The sequence below is a fragment of the Temnothorax longispinosus genome, chromosome 8, assembly GCF_030848805.1.
Source record: "Temnothorax longispinosus isolate EJ_2023e chromosome 8, Tlon_JGU_v1, whole genome shotgun sequence".
NCBI lineage: Eukaryota > Metazoa > Arthropoda > Insecta > Hymenoptera > Formicidae > Temnothorax > Temnothorax longispinosus.
In genome coordinates, this window is record NC_092365.1 from 7,251,895 (window position 1) to 7,269,739 (window position 17,845).

Here is a 17,845-nt window from a genome sequence, read left to right on the forward strand (position 1 = left end):
AAGTTATAAACAAAAAAAGTTTCGAAAATATAGCAGTTATTTTAAGTACTGAGAGGCATAAACGACTATAATATATTACGTTTTTCTTTAAAGCAGAGAATACTTTATTTTGCGAGAAAGTCGCTGCTTTACCAAAACACAACATTTAAAGTAGTAAATTGTTGATAAATTGAAGTCTTTTTGTTAAAGCAGAGACTATACTTACATGGGTTAGATGACGCGCTTTAAACAGTTGAATACTTTTAAAGCGCGTCATCTAACCCATGTGGCATCTCGCATATTAGGGCTCAGTCACAATGAGAGGAATAAGGAATAAGATAAAGGAATAAGGAATAAGGGAATGTCGCATCTCACTTCAGTACACGTACATTAAAGTGAGATGCAATATGCCTTATTCCTAATTCCTTTATCGTATTCCTTATTCCTCTCATTGTGACTGAGCCTTTAACTTTCCACGCATGAAAAATTCACGTATACACTTTTCACGCGAACCGAGGTTCACCCACCCCCCCTCCTGCTTTCGGGGGAGGTGCGGTAACCCCGAAATAGTTCACGCATACACTTTTCACGCGAACCGAGGTTCACGCACACACCCCCGGCCCCTGCTTTCGGGCCGGCCCGAAAGCAGGGGGGGTGTGTGCGTGAACCTCGGTTCGCGTGAAAAGTGTATGCGTGCACTATTTCGGGGCTACCGCACCTCCCCCGAAAGCAGGGGGGGGGGTGTGCGTAAACCTCGGTTCGCGTGGAAAGTGTATGCGTGAACTATTTCGGGACTACCGCACCTCCCCCGAAAGCAGGGGGGGGGGTGTGCGTGAACCTCGGTTCGCGTGAAAAATGTATGCGTGAACTATTTCGACATATATATTAGTCATTTATGCCTTCCAATACTCAAAATAGCTGCTATATTTTCCAAACTTTTTTTGTTTATAACTTTTTAATAAGAAGCGACCCCCGACTAAAACCTTCTGAAGGTCCCTCAGGAGGGTGACCTTGACAACATATGTCAAGGTCAAGGTCATCGGAGGTGGGGCCCTAATTGTAAACATTTACCAAAAAGATTATATATAATGATATATAGGGTGGACCGGGGCACTTTGTCACACGGGGCACGTTGTCATATCGGCTTTATTTAAAAAACTAATAACCACAGGGCAGCACCCGTCATTCCCAAAACGTGTTAAGGTGCATGGAAGCACATAAAATTGTAGGAGCCATAAGCAGAAGGCAGAAGCCATATGCGCATGCGCTATGGTATCTGTAGGCTCTACAGATACCATAGCGCATGCGCATATGGCTTCTGCCTTCTGCTTATGGCTCCTGCAATTTTATGTGCTTCCACCTTTAGTGTATGCCCATCTTTGGTGTGTTTACAGTGTTGAGATTGCTCCAGCCGTGTTGACGTAAAATCAACTTGAAAGTTTTTTGCGACCGTAAGTAAAATTTTATTGTCTAATATTCAACGTACTGGACATGAAGCTTATGTTTTTTCAGAATAGACCTTTATATTATCTTAAAAGTATGTACTTTTACCTACCGCGTGCAATACCTAACCTTATGAATATCTCAAACGTGTCGGCCATGAGGCTGTTTGAAGTAAAAAAATGCCCTCGGGGCACGTTGTCACGAATTTGATGGGAATCTATTGCGAATCTTCGGATGACGCAATAACGAGTAAAAATATTTTATGTTTAATCACCGACATGATTATAAAAAAAAATGTGTATCAATAAGTTGCGCATTCGAGTGGAATTCTTGTATTTAGATTAAGACGAAAACTTTGTGCTTTTTGTACTTTTTTGAAATAAAATAAATGTTTCTGTGAAGGATTTTACTTTTTTACATTGCAGCGCACTATAATATATTGATATTTACATTGAATACAGTTTGGATAACATTTTGCATGCAATTACATTTGATGTGACAACATGCCCCGGTCACAAGCGACCTGTCGTTATTTATTGTTATGTAACAACTGTAGAGTAACAATCACACAAAATTCGATACTGTCCAATTGAAGCTGAGGGTTCACTCGAAATTTTGACATATCAAAGTACTCTTAAATATTGAATGTAAAAAATACAAAAAATATTGAACCAAATGTGTGACAACGTACCCCGGTCTACCCTAAATATATATGATTATATGTGATTATATATGAAATTTGGTGCTTTATATAAAATTATATATGGGCATATATAATTCCAAATATATCTAGATATGAACAATAGATCATACTATATGCACTCATGTATGGATACATATAAAATTCATATGGAAGTATATATAACCCTATATGATTATATATATTTATACAGGCAATTAAAATAATAAAATTTACATAACATAATTTTTAATAAAACGTGAACTGTATAAATATAAATATAATTATCAAATTACGATCTTGTAGTGAAATTTAGAGGAAGATTTTTTGAAAAACGTTATTTAAAAGTAAATTGTCTGATTTAGACAGTTACATTATAATATTTTTTCATACAGAATGAAGAGGAAAAATATTAATAAGAAATTGGTCCAATCGTTATCAAGATGAGGTGGTCTCACGCTTGTGTGTCGGCACGTATACTTTACGCAAGATACTATTGTGATTGCGTTCAGTATTGGCACTTATTGCCAGTACTGAAAATCTGCAGTGCACGTGTCGTTTTTCATTATTAGCAGTGAATGCAGAACCCAGCCCTCTCTTAAAACATGAAAATTTAAACATTCCTGATATCTTCTGTTTTTATTATATAAATAATAAATATATATTTTTTAAGCAATTTTTTCATTTCAGTATTTTGTTTCAACTCATGAAAAAAATTAATTATATATTTAAAACACTCATTCAATCATTTATTAAATTTTACTGAGATTGTAAAAGAACATTCAATTACATAATACAATAGGTATATGTATAATTACAATATAAGTATAGTTTACGGACGCACGCACACGTACGTATGTGTGTGTGTGTGTGTGTGTGTGTGTGTGTGTGTGTGTGTGTATGTGTGTACAAGAACTTTAAAATATTAACAATAAATGCTGAAAATATAATACAATGTCTATTATAGCTTTGCATTATATAGACAACTAAACTTATTTTTAATAAGAATTCATATGTAAAGTATAATCTATTAGATATATTACATGAAAGTAATTGTATATTAGTTGTATATACACAATAGAGAAGCCTAATGTTACATCATATTATATATTAAAATTAATTGATATACTTAGAACATTTTAATATCTATCTTTTATAAACATAAAGTAGAGTACAATCAGTGTTATGTATTACAAAATTAGCAAATTAAGCATAAAAAACCAAAACATATAAATAATATATATTCGTATAACAAATTGTAATATGGAGAAAAAGAAAAATAATTGCTTTTTTTCATGTAATACAGGCTTCCACTGTCTTTTTGACAGCATCACGAGCATATGGTATATACGATAAGGAATACCATGTCATAGCTAGCGACTGAATAATTATAAATAGAAGAGCTAGACCAGGATTGTGCAACTGAAAACAAAAGAGTATATTAATTACTTTAAAGGATATATTAACAACAGGAAGTATTGAATACTTACATGCAAAGCTGCAAACAATGTTAAAGCAATAGAGACAAATACTAATATAGTTGCAATTACTCTTGTCGATGCAAACATCTTCTTAAGTTGATTAAATGGACCCATCAAGAAACATGTACTAAAACACAAGTCAATATATACACATATATAAGTAGTATATATGTAATGTTCTATAGTTATATTTATAAAGTTTATTACATAAACTATTATATAAATATTAAAAATGATAAATATTATATAAATTAAACAATATATTCAATATAACAAATTACAAATTTTGATACAGAGTAAAAAAAAAATAATTGCTTTTTTCATGTAATACAGGTTTACATCACTGTCTTTTTGACAGTATCACAAGCATATGATATATAAATAGAAGAGCTAAACTAGGACTGTGCAACTTTATATCTTAGAAAATATACATTACAGCAAAAAATGTTTTAGACAAAAATTGTTTAGTTTAAAAAAGAAAAAAAGATATAATGTTAGTTTGTTTTTAGATGTGTAGGTTTCTAGACCTTGAATTTTTTAACTAAGGAATTAAGTTTTTAAAAATAAAAACCTTTATTTTTTTATATAATAGTCTTTTTACTTATAAGGCCAGCACTTTTGTCTAATACTTTCTTTTATTTAGTCAACATTTTCAGATTTATAACATTTTGAATTCGTATAACAATTTCAAATAATTTTCTTCTTATTGTAGACACAGTTGCAATCTTCACTGAAATGCTTGACGATCTATTGCCAGTTGTTGCATTACAATTTCAGAATAGGCTTGTTGAATTCTATGTTTTGTATTTTCTCTTGTTGGAACAGTTGCCATAATCCGATTTTTAATTATACTCCGTAAAAATTAGAAACTTGCACATTGCTTCCTCATCATTACAGATCGCTACTATTGCTCCTATTTTATTTCGCTCACAAAGCTCCTCTATGAAGAAGCTTGTATTTTATTCGATGCATAATTATTAGTATTTATTAGTTTGGCTTCTTCATACAGAAAGCTTTATGAGCGAAATAAAATAGGAGCAATAGTAGCGATCTGTAATAATGAGGAAGCAATGTGCAAGTTTCTAATTTGCATACTTTTTTAAATTTAAAATTTAATCTTTTTATGAATTGATAGAGGGTTAGCTTAGTAGCACAAGTGAATACAATCAACGCAATGTCAAATCAATGTTGAATTTGGGAGTTCAGGCTACATGATCCATATATGGACTTCGGATATGGACCTTTAATTGTGTATAAAGCTGGGTCTAATTATCAACCAAATCTTAAAGAATTGTATATGAAGTAGGGATAGAAAAAGGACTGAAGAATATAATAGAATTATAAATAGCCTGATATCTCAAAAATGGCGGAAATTAGAGCAACCACTGATATTTATCAAAAAATTAAAAATTTTATAAAGAAAGAACCCTTTTACAGGTTATTGCCAAATTCAATACCAACCTTCTTTTAATGATACTCTATATGAAATTACATGTATAATTTATACATATAACTTTTTGAGCAAAAATCGGTAACCGTTTCACCGATCCTTGCCAAATTCAACACCAACCTACCTTTAATGATACTCTATCCATAAAAAAAATTAAGCTTGATATCTCAAAATTTGCGGAAATTAGAATAATCATGCATGTAAATTTTTTTAGATAGAAATCGGTAACCCCTTTATTATTAGCAATTTTTCTAATTTTATTATTAAAATGATTAGACTCGTGAATTTTTTATTCTATTTTTAATTCTATTATATTCTTCAGTTTGTTCTACTTTTATTTCATATATAATTCTTTAAGATTTGGTTAATCAGTTCTTGAGTTACAGAAATTTCGGTAAATTTGGCACATACATACACACATTTTCAACGTTTTAGAACATTCTGAACACATTCATTGGCATCGAAAACTAAAAAAACTATTTTTTCTTTGGTCTTTTCTACCCCTATTTCATATATAATTCTTAAAAATTTGATTGATTAGACGTAGGTACGAAGAGATCAGTATACTGTATTCCCTTATCCTGTCCACGTCTGAGAGAAAATCTCGTTTATTTTCAGTCGAGAAATCCTTGCATCATGAGCTGTTTTAGAATTATATGTATACATACATATATATGTAGTACTTTTTGAATACTTCCCGAGCTTACTTGTATAGCTTCTTGAGATATGACGCAGAGTCAATATTATTAAAAACTAGCAAGAAACATTTTTGTATTTTTGCAAGGACAGATTTTTAATATTTTTAATTTTGTGCTTACTGGATATGTTCAATGTATTTGTACCTTAACTGACCTTAAGGGGGAATATACACCTAAAAACTGATTTTCAAGATCGCTACGTTGAGTATTTTTAAGCGTCCGCCATTTTGTAAAAAATCGGTATTTTTTAAATCGGCTATGATACGCCAAAGATAATATCTATTTTCATTTCCTGTTTGATTTTTTGGTTTAGATGATTTTTGACGAAGCGCCGCTGGGTACCGTTTTGGAACATTTTTTTTTACAGCACTCCGTAGACGACTCCAGTACTCCGTGAATTTGCAACATTTTTTAATAAAAAAAACTTAAAACATTCTTGAAAGTGTATATTTTTAACTACAAAAAAACCCGACCCGATAATTTCAATAGTTCCCCTGAAAAAAATTCCTGAAAATTACCTTTTTTTTCGTTTCTAGGTGTATATTCCCCCTTAACCGAATAACATAAAACGCAAATTCAAAACAATATAAATCTAAAAACGTTGACTGGATAAAAAATACTTTGGACGAAAGTTTAAATTTATAAATAGAAAAAGACTATTATATAAAAACATGGATTATATTTATATATATAAACACACACACATATATATATATATATATATATATATACACACACACACACACATATATATATATATATATATATATATATATATATATATATATATATATATATATATATATATATATATATATATATATATAAAACTCAAGTCCTCATGTGACACTTACAAAAAGTCAAATAGTCCTATTTTTTTCTCCCTTTTAAAACAACTTTTATCTAAAATATTTTTTTTCCATAATGTGTACTTTCAGAGGTAACAGCTTATAACACTTTGAATGCCCTATTCTGTGCATTATACTGTACACACATGTGTGCAATAGATACAAACATAATGTATATACTGTCATATACATATACTGTCTATACACAGAGATCATTATTATCTCTACATTATTCGTGGTTTTTTTACATAATTACTTGAGTTAAATGTATTTTATACTCCAACATTATATCTCAATTTTCATTGTTTTTTTTAACGATTTATAATTAAATAAAGATTGATATAATATTTGAAATAAAGACAAGTAAAAAGATTCTTCTTTAATTAAAACAATTTATGTGGCATTTAATCGACAAAAACATTTTACGTCGCAGACAAAATAAAATTAATTAAACGTTACTCTATAAAGAAAACATTAAATTTTTTACTATACTTAGTGTAAAAGGACGCAATTCTAAACTCATAATAAATAAGTATATAAGTATACAAAGAGTTGAGAATACTTGGCTGGTTGCATAGGGAGAAAGAAATGTTTTATAAAAGTTGTTTAACTCAATACAATGTATGCAATAAGATATACATATTTTGTTAACTATACTTATTTGTAATTAATAATAAAAGTTAATCATATAATATTTATTTTATAATAATTTTCAACAAGCAAATGTAACAATATATTTTTGTCTTTAAAATAGAAAATTTATTTTCTAAAAAAGTTCATATATGTATAAAACAGTTCTTCTTAAGTAATGATAAAAAATGATAAGTTTTCACTATAGATTTGCATTCAATTTACTTTGTTGTTAGCTTATGTCAAAATAACAGTTACTTTATTTTAACAATTTTTCAATAATTATCCTGTATATTAAGAAAACATGATTTAAATATCATATTATTTGATAACTGTGCCTTGTATTTTACCTGAGTAAAGAGATAATGTTGCCTAAAGTATAGAATACAGCAAATACAGCAAGACCTTTCTGTAAGAACAAGGCAAAGGATCCAAGGAATGTACATAGTATGCCTACGATGAAACAAATAGCAAAACCTTTTATCCTGGTAGACCAACTTAATGTTGTTTGATCCATGACCTGTTAATCAAAGAAAAAACATAAATTTTCTACAATTTTCCATTAGACAAGTGAAGTAAAATTATATATAATATTATAAATAATAATTTTTAATTATACATAACAGTAGAAATGTTATAAGTATATATATATGTATATATATATATATATATATATATATATATATATCTCGAATATTCTTTAATAATTACCGTAAAATCTGCATCAACCTTCCATTGTTGATTGCGAGTGAGCATTTATTAAAATATGATAATTTTAGTTTACAGATAAAACAAGATTATTATATATGTAAGTTAGGGTTACCAAATATCACTGTCGCAAAAGGACAACAATTTCTATAGAAAATATTAATGAAAGATATACATAAGAAAAATGTAAGTAAAACAATTTTAAATTTCTTAAATTAAAATTTTAATCATTATATACATGTAATCATTAAAGTTAGTAATCATTTAAATTACATTATTAAAACATATTAATACTTTTCTTTCATTTCTTTTCCACATTTTTTTTTACATAAACGTATGTTTAATTATTTTACACTTATCTTAACTTTAATATAACAAAACAAACTGAATTGTTAACATATTATATAATGAAAATTTACATTTTTCTTATAAAATCATATTTTTCTGATATAACAAATCTCATAAACAATTGCTTATTACTTAATCCTAGGTATACACTCTAGAGTCTTTAAGACTCTAGGTAAAATTTGAAATTTTACCATTGATAGAACGAATAAGTAGGGGGATACGACTGCAATGTAGAAAAATTTTGGAGTCTCTTTAATAGCTAGCAACTGCCGAAGTAGTCAATTGTCCAACGGATAATTAACACGTAAAATAAGTCTGGGGTCTCTCGGACTCCAGTATAGGATATTTCGTACAACTTTTTTTTGTAAGTAAGTATATTTTCTAATTTATTTTATTCGAGTTCATGGTGTAAAGCTATATTCAAAACAATATCTGATTATAATAGGTTGGCCAATAAGTCCGTGCGGTTTTTGACTTATAAATGTTACTTATAAATAACCGCACGGACTTATTAGCCAACCCAATATTTCTATCATTTTTAACCCTTTTTGGTCACACTGGGTAAAATACACCCCAGCGTTTTTTGACTTCGAAAACGACCCAGTAAACCAATGGAAATGGGCCTTGTGCCATTATCTACAGGTAGTTCTTCAAGTATCGATCCCCGTCGGTGGTATATTTTTCGGCCCGTTAGTTCTCTCTCGGCATTTTTTTTTTCTGCAAAAAATCGCACCTTCTAACCTCAAAATCAACATACTTTTTGGAACGGCCGCATAATATTGTTATCGGTTTTACTAAACTTGTCAAACTTGAGCACAAGATTGTTAAAACATAAAGTATACCAATACACTTGCATATTGTTTTAGGTAAATAATGGAAACACATAGCTGCGACGAGGTAACAGGTGTTTAAATCTCGACTAGAAGCAGAGTATCTGAATAAGTCAAGCTATTCTGAAGAAGACAGCGAAAAATGCATGTCTAAAGACAAATCAGAGGAAGTCAGTGATATGGATTCGGAATATAGAGTTTCTGCAGAAGAAAGCAACGATAAACTGGAACTTCCTGCAGAGACTCCTTGAAGGAAGCCTATAAAGATTACTGAGAATTCCTGTAAAGTCCATATCCAAGACATATGGTAAAAACCATTACAAGTGGACAACATTAGTCTCTGAACCAAGAAGACGCCATTAACAGGAGCAAATAGTTTTTTATATTTTGTATTCTTTATTTTCTTTATAAATAAATATGCATTATAAATCATTAAACATGTATTTCTTAACAAAAATGCTAACCTTTTTACCTGTTTGCAAAACTGCCAGATAATAGAAATGTGAAATTTCATCATTTTTAGAGCCTTGTAATTTTGATGATAATATTCCAATATTTAAGTGGAGAATTTTTGTATACTTTGAAATATGCTTTTTCAAAGTCTGAAAAGTTTTCTTGATTATCTCTGTTAGCAAAAAAGATATGAATTTTTCAAACAATTACGGTAAAATAACGGTTTTCTTTGCATTTATGAGTGATATCACAATTTTTCAATACGTGTGTATTGGTTCTTATTATAATTTTAGATTATTTCTGAATAAAGGTACGTATTTTTCAGTTTATTTATGATTAAAAAAAAAAGTGATTCAAATATGGTGATTTTCTCGAGTTATAATAAAAAAAGTAGCAGAGATCCTCCAGACCCTATTGTGGTGTTTACGTATGTGAAAAATAAGTGTTTACCTAGGGTTAAGTTTCCTTCAAAAAATTGCAAACAATTTCTATTGCAAAAGTTGAATTTTACTATTACCAAACTTTTCATAATTTCAATCAAAATTCTGTCTTATTCACTTGACTATTGCAAAACCATTACATTACTAAATGTAATGCTCTCTTAGTGATGGAATTCTAAGCAGGAATTACGAACATATATTGACAAGTTTTTAAAATTTTTGAGTGTTTTTCTGAATTGTCTATTGCTTGAAAAGACTCGATTTCTCATTTACTGATTGTTTATTTAAATCAGAAGTCTGGTGCACAGCCATTTCATTGTTGGCATTTTATTGAACAAATGCTGTGTTCCACTTTATACGAAACTGAGAGTTAAAATGCAAAATTGTAAAAATAGAACATTTATTGTTTTTGTTCAAAGGTAGGAAGACGGAGGACCGAAGACTAAATTGTAGGACATGTCCTCCTAAAGTAGAACGTTTGGTAACCCTAATGTAAGTAACTAATCATTTATACGTATATTGTATTCCAATCAGTAATACGGTTTATTAAACGTAATTACCTGGGTAATAATACCGCTTTCTTCATCGCACCGCTCATTGCCATTCAGGGCTCTCCGTAGCTTGTCCATTTTTTAAATAAAAAACGAGTAAACTTTTCAGAGAAACTGAATATTAAATTTATTAATTCATTCAATATGTGAGGTTATCAAGCTCAACGATATATTTTACTCCTTCTATCACACATTCATGTTTTAGATCATGCGTATTTCTAAATGCTTAACTTATCGGGAAATCTTTACACGTTAAATTAATAAAAACACATCTGCCATCATATTTATTTACACGTCTTTCAAGCATATACGTATGTTGTGTCGTTGTGTGTGCTAAATGCTATGGCTAATATACATATGCTCTTGATTCTATCAACGAACTTGAGACTTGAGACTGCTTGAGATCTGTTCTTTATAGCTGCACTAATTGCACTTTCTGTACTTAAAGGCCCATATTCATAGTTGGAATTTATTTTGAAGACCAATTTAAGTTCAGTTTTAAGTTGTCTAGATTCATAATTAATAAATGTGGATAAATAAGACAAAACTTGAGTAAAATCTCAAGACATAACTTGTCGAAGATGAACTTATAGGCCTGTTCGTGTTAGCTGAACTTCTTGTACGATTCATCTTTCCTCTTTTTCTTTTTACGTTGAAAAGAAAAAGAGAAAAGATGAACTGTGCAAGGACAGTGCAAGTTTAGCTAAAACAAACAGGCTTTATTTCAAAACATACTAATATATATGTTTCATAGACGTATCTTAATTATTCGACATAAGCATGAACAACAGATAATAAATATTCACTTTCCAATCTTATTTTTAAACTGTCGAAAGCGTCCTAAAAATTGTGCAAATCGTTATATATGATGAACAGAATAACATCTCGCAGATTAAATAAATCTCTGCGTACTTGCCTCATTCTGCTGTCATCTATTTAAGTTGTCTAATATTTGTATAATTAGATTTGTGTTTTTAAATGACATTACGGTTTTTGCATTTATAATTAAATTTGCATTGGATGAAATATTATATAGAATCGGTGCAAATGCCCAAGCAAACAATTTTTTTAAACGTTTTTAAAAACATTTTTAGTAATAAAAAAAATATTTAAAAAACGTTTAAATTAATTTTCTTATTAAAAAATTTTTATTTTAACATTGTAATAATAAGTTTTTTTAACATTAAAAAAATTTGTTTTTAATATTAAATAAACGTTTGTTGACATTAAAAAATGTTTTTTTTTTACGTTAGATAAATGTTTCATTAACATTAAACATTTTTTTAATGTTTAAGAATGTTTATTTTAACAACTTTTTCGACAAAGAAACGTTTAAAAAACGTTCTTTTTCTTTATCTAGGAAAAGAAAAAAAATCGTTTTTCCTGTTTTTTTCTTTATATATTGGGTGTGCGTACAACCGCGTGCCTGATAAAACTGCTCTCTCAAGCCCGTCATCCCTATCCGAGTATAGTACTGTGCCCACGTTGCTTGACTTTGATGATTGAATGGACAAGTGACAATCCTCTGACTCTGACGCTTCCTTCTTATACCTGTATTTGTCTACAACATATCTTTAAAGTGTTAAAAAATCTTGAGTCTCGAATGAGAGAGTCAAATCTTGAAGTGTTAAAAGAACGTCAACAGAAAAATGACGAAACATCTCTTACAATTAAATAAATGTTAAATAAATATTAAATAAATGTTAAATAAAATAAATAAATGTTAAATAAATATTAAATAAATATTTTTTTTATATTATTATTGCAAATAAATAATTAATGTAAAATAAATATTAAATTAATGTCGAATAAATGTAAAATAAATGTTTTTTAAAATTATTATTGCAAATGAATTATTAATGTAAAAGAAATATTAAATAAACGTTAAATAAATATTTTCTCTAAATCATTATTTCAAATAAATAATCAATGTAAAGTAAATATTTAATAAACATTAAATAAATATTATTTTTACAATGAATTGTACAATGTATAATTAATAAAAAATAAATATTTAAAAAACGTTTAAAAAACATTGTCTGCTGCTTGGGTGGAAGAAGATTTGACTATGTAAATTATATATTTTTTATATAACAAATATGGATTTTATCTATCAATAATTAGTAATAATTTATTTGTGTAGTAATCCTAATGCTACATCTTTATTATTTATCTTACTATTTTAAAAAATATGAAGAGATATTAATTTTACTCAAAAATTTCAGAAAAATAATTTTGGTTTTATTCATGAAATTGACGGACCAAAAATTGTTGGCAGGACACAACACAATAGATTATTAAATTCCTGTTTAACAATAATAATTATAGTAAATACCATGTACTATTAAATAGTGGTGTGGAATGCATGCAGAGATAAAAATAAGAATTGAACAGCGTTTCGATCGAGTAGCCTAACTGACTCAGGTAGCATATCTACGTCAAAATAACGTAAAAACCGTGAGGTGATGACTGGTCCAACGTTAGTTTACCAATAATACGTCATTTAAAATGTCTTTTTTGTGACGTTTTAATGACGTTGTACAAAATCATAATATCGTGATTTTAAAGTCATTTTTATAAATAAATTTTTTGTAATATAACTAAAAATATGAAAATATGGTTACAGAATATTACAAACTAAGGCTAGTTATATTAGACATTGAAACTTCTAATTAATCTTCCTAAGTTGCAACCACCATGAATCGCTTTGATTTAAGGTTCTATAAATGGGATTTATTTTGCTTCGCAAAATTAACGGGAAATAAAAAGTTATTAACAATATTATCAACAAAAAACACGATTTTTTTTATTTTTTCTCAAATATCTCGAAAACTAAGCAAGATAGGGTAATTAACTATACGTACCTTTTTTGTAGAGCATAAAATTATCTACAATAATGATCTAAACAACATTGATCGTCAAGTCAATCGTTTAGCTTGCACGCGCCGTCAAACGCCGAGACTCGGATTCCGAAAACCCTCGATTTTGTCGTTTTTTTATGTTGCACCAGTGATTTTTTTCCGTCATTTAAAATAAAATTAAAAATCCCCAAAAAATCACACGTCATCTGAGAACTACAAAGAATACTTTTCATGGTGCAATTGATTGTTTAGACTCTTTTTCTTTAGTTTGTAGCTATGTAAGCAAACAAATTTTGATTTTTTGGATTAGTCTTAGGTTGTTTGCTTACATAGCTACAAACTAAAGAAAAAGGGTCTAAAAAATTGATTGTACCATGAAAAGTATTCTTTGTAGTGCTCAGATGATGTGATTTTTTGGAGCTTTTAAATTTTATTTTAAATGACGGAAAAAAATCAATGGTGCAACATAAAAAAACGACGAAATTGAGGGTTTTCGGGATCCGAGTCTTGGAATTTGACAGCGCGTGCAAGCTAAACGACTGACTTGACGATAAATGTTGTTTAGATCATTATTGTAGATAATGTTACGCTCTATAAAAAAGGTATGTAGTTACCTTATTTTGCTTAATTTTTGAGATATTTGAGAAAAAATATAAAAAATCGCATTTTTTGTCGATAATATTGTTAATAACTTTTTATTCCCCGTTAATTTTGCAAAACAAAATAAATCCCACTTGTAGCATCTCAAATCAAAGCGATTCATGGTAGTTGAAACCTGGGAAGATTGATTGGAAAGTTAACCCCCTAAATTAGTCTAATATGACTGGCCTATTTTTGTCCCAGTAAGCAAGAAACGTCAAGAAACATTTCAACTACATTGCATTAATGTTAAAACGTTGCTGTAATGTAGTTAAAATGTTTCTTGGTGTTTCTTGCTTACTGGGGTATTACAAAATCAACTTTTTATAAATATCTATATATATTAATTGTATTATATTATATTAATGTATTTACTGGTTATATGTAAGTGTTTGGTCATCCGATAGATGGGATCCAATGGGATCAGTTTCTCGTATTTAAAATAAGACCAACGATGGTATAAGAACGATGATATATAAAGAACGGAATTTCACAACTTATATCAATAGGCTGTTGCTTGGAGCTAAAAAACGACGCTCATTCGGAACTAATTCTTTAGTGGAATTTTATTGATTCATACGATCATTCAACACTAAAATAAGTTAAAAAACGAAAATGCTATTATATTAAGTGCACTTCTGTGCATTTGTGAGATATTAACAACCCACACAGCACGTAATATTGCAGAAATATTGCAGTAATATTGCAATATTGTGGAAATATTACGTATTACAATGAAATATTTCAGAAATATTACTGATGTATTACACGTTTTTAAATAATATTGAAATATTACAGTAATATTGCTGCAATATATTGTTGAAATATAATACTTTAAGTAGCAAAATAATGTCAAATGACATTTTAATGACATCTTATTGACGTCATTAAGACGTTATTAAGGTATCACACAATCATACGTATTGCACAGATAATATATACCAGTTAAAGAATTTTGGACTAAAAGAAAGAAAAATCTAAATAAAAAAATGTGATGAAATCAAAAGAGACTGACTTGTACTTTTGGGGAATAAAAGTGATTAAGATAAATTTTATAAGTGGTGGTATTTAATTTTATAACTTGTTATTTGTTTTGTAATAATAAAAGGTAATTATATATACAATTAATTTTTAATTAAGAGCCAGTAAGTAAATTGATAATAAAATAAATGGATAAAATTTAAAATTTATATTTCTTATATAATCAATATTAAACTTTTCAAATTACGAGTTTGTCACACGGATAAACAGAAGGTTTCTGAGTGCGTAAGTGGAAGGAAGAACGCTAGTGTGTGTGGCTATGCGCTTGGTCGCAGCACCGACCCCCACCATTCCCGGTCTTCTCTCGCTGTCTCTTGCATGGCTCCGTGAGACCACGCAATCACGTGTACGACACCGCACAGAAACAATCGTTTTAATTTCAGGTAATTTTTCTTTATTTAATAAATATTGTTCACACAAATATTTTTAAAAGTATTTTTGTATAATTATTACTAATATGTACATTGTACATATATATTTGGCGATTTGTCTTTAAATCCAAAAATAGAGATTACGTGGCATAATGGTCTGCAAAAACCACGTTAAATATCATAAAAATCATTTCAATGACCATCTTAAAATACATATATTTGCCTTTATAACCTTATTGAACGAGTCTCTAATGAAATTATTTATTAACGGCTTCATACTTAAATCTTGATGCTAACTTAACCTCAAAATTTTTAACAGTTTAATCCAACTGGAGCCCTTAGTTGGAGATACGTGATAGAAATATGCCGATCCCAAATCTCCTAAAAAGCAGTTTAATCATTAATTAAATGATTTAACCATAATTATTTAACCATTTACATGATTTTATAATAATTATTGTTCTTATGCTATATGTTACAGTATTGCTTTCCATCAGTGGATGTTCATGCAGTCCAGAGCAGCACCAAGTAGTTTGATAGAAGAGCAAAAGATTTATTCATTAGATATATGTAAGTAAGAAAAAGTTAAATTTGATATAAACCATACTTTCCAATATTAATCGTCAATACTGAAAATCCAAAGTATACGTGTAATATCAACTACAGATTTTCAGTATACATAGATTCATACTTAACCTACTTTTATGTTTAAAATATATAATTAGATGTAAATAATAATTACTGTTTTTGTATTACGTTGCTTTCCATTAGTTCACGCAGAGCAGCACCAAGCAGTTTGATTTCTATCAAACTCTTCTGAGCAACAGCTTCATTTATTAGATACATAAGTAAGAAAAATTTAAACTTGGTATAAACTGCGTTCCCCAATATTTTAATATCCAGTACTGAAAATCTAAAGTGTATGTATAACATTAACCATAGATTTTCAGTATAGACAGTGAATATCGGAACACGTACGTTATACTTAACCCCGTACTCTTATGTTTTAATATGTAATTATGTATGAAATAAACAGGGTGATTTTTATTTCGTGTGCCAATCATCTCCGCTATAATTATCTCAGAAAGTATTGATTCATTAGAAAAATGTTTCAGATAAAAGTTGGAGAGTTCAAGGAGGACCAATAGACAATTTTATTAGATTTTGAGTCCGGGACCAGTGTTAAGCCTAATAGGATCCAAGTCAAATTATTTAAATAGAAACCCCCTTTTTATGGTATCATCTTTTTCTACTAATTAATATGAACAACTTTTGTCTAAAACATTTTTTTATTTGCTTTATACTTTTTGAGATATTCAAGGAAAACTTGGTATTTTTTTCAATATTTATCTTACAATAGATGTTTGTCAATAAATGTTCGTCGGAGTGAAAAGTGGTACAGGATTTTTTGACTTGATTTGGTTTCAAGAATATACTGTTGCAATAGTATTCTAATTTCTTTAAATAACTGCTGTGTACACATGAAAGCTTCAAGAAAATGTATACACAAATATTTAAAGAAATTAGGGTATTATTGCAATAGCATATTCTTGAGACCATATCAAGTCAAAAAGTCTTGTATCATTTTCCCCCCCGACAAGCATTTATCAAGATATAAGCTAAATATTAAAAAAATTACCAAATTTTTCTTGAATATCTCAAAAAGTATAAGGCAAATAAAAATGTTTCAGACAAAAGTTGTTTATATTAATTAGTAGAAAAAGATAATGTAATAAAAAAGGGAGTTATTATTAAAAAAAATTGACTTGGACCCTACTGGGCTCAACATGGGTTCCAGATTCAAAATCTAATAAGATCATCCATTATTCCTCTATAAACCCTCCAACTTTTATCTGAAACATTTTTCCAATAAACCAATACTTTCTGAGATAATTAGTGAAGATAATTGGCATACAAAATAAAACTCACCTTGTATAATTAGATATAAATAATAATTACAGTTTTTGTATTATGTTATAGTGTTACGTCATTCTTTATCAGTGGAAATTCATACAGTGCAGAGTAGCATGGAGCAGTTTTGAAGAAGAAAGAGATAGAAAAATAATATCAATATTATTTTCGTAATATTGTATGTAATACTATTATTAAAAATAACAATTTGATAAAATTTAATAATATTCATTAAAATGTTTTAATTTTTAGCAACATTAAATAAATATTATCTAATATTACACAAATAATATTGCGTTTACAATATCAATATTATTTTAAAATTGTATGTAACAATACTATTAAAAATAATTTAATAAAATTTAATAAAAATTATTAAAATGGTTTTTTAATTCCTAGCAATATTATACAAATATCACGTAAATATTATAGTAATTTTACCGTAATATTACTGATATATTGCAGTAATATTACCGCAATATTG

General features: G+C 28.7%; 1 protein-coding gene and 2 long non-coding RNA genes across 6 annotated transcripts; 2 read left to right on the forward strand and 1 right to left on the reverse strand.

Annotated features, from left to right (window-relative positions):
• The first annotated feature begins 1,300 nt into the window (after positions 1–1,300).
• Positions 1,301–9,446, forward strand: LOC139817537 (uncharacterized). Of its 2 annotated transcripts, none has more exons than XR_011733257.1 (4): positions 1,301–1,430; positions 7,988–8,102; positions 8,407–8,632; positions 9,131–9,446. It is a non-coding gene; the product is annotated as an uncharacterized lncRNA (long non-coding RNA). The 2 variants fall into 2 exon arrangements; XR_011733256.1 differs by lacking the exon at positions 1,301–1,430 and adding an exon at positions 7,644–7,778.
• Positions 2,956–10,909, reverse strand: LOC139817536 (vesicle transport protein SFT2B). Of its 2 annotated transcripts, XM_071785717.1 has the most exons (5): positions 10,548–10,909; positions 7,920–7,937; positions 7,559–7,728; positions 3,592–3,709; positions 2,956–3,523 (listed from the first exon to the last, which is right to left on the reverse strand). In XM_071785717.1, exons 1-5 carry the CDS (start codon positions 10,614–10,616, stop codon positions 3,395–3,397), a joined length of 504 nt encoding a protein of 167 aa, XP_071641818.1. In that variant the 5' UTR covers positions 10,617–10,909; the 3' UTR covers positions 2,956–3,394. The 2 variants fall into 2 exon arrangements, with proteins under 2 accessions (XP_071641818.1, XP_071641819.1); XM_071785718.1 differs by lacking the exon at positions 7,920–7,937 and having other exon boundaries at positions 10,548–10,908.
• A 3,827-nt stretch (positions 10,910–14,736) lies between these two features.
• On the forward strand, positions 14,737–17,692 carry LOC139817739 (uncharacterized). 2 transcript variants are annotated; one of them, XR_011733305.1, is made up of 4 exons: positions 14,737–15,462; positions 15,932–16,020; positions 16,222–16,298; positions 17,412–17,692. It is a non-coding gene; the product is annotated as an uncharacterized lncRNA (long non-coding RNA). The 2 variants fall into 2 exon arrangements; XR_011733304.1 differs by having other exon boundaries at positions 17,431–17,692.
• Positions 17,693–17,845: the final 153 nt, after the last annotated feature.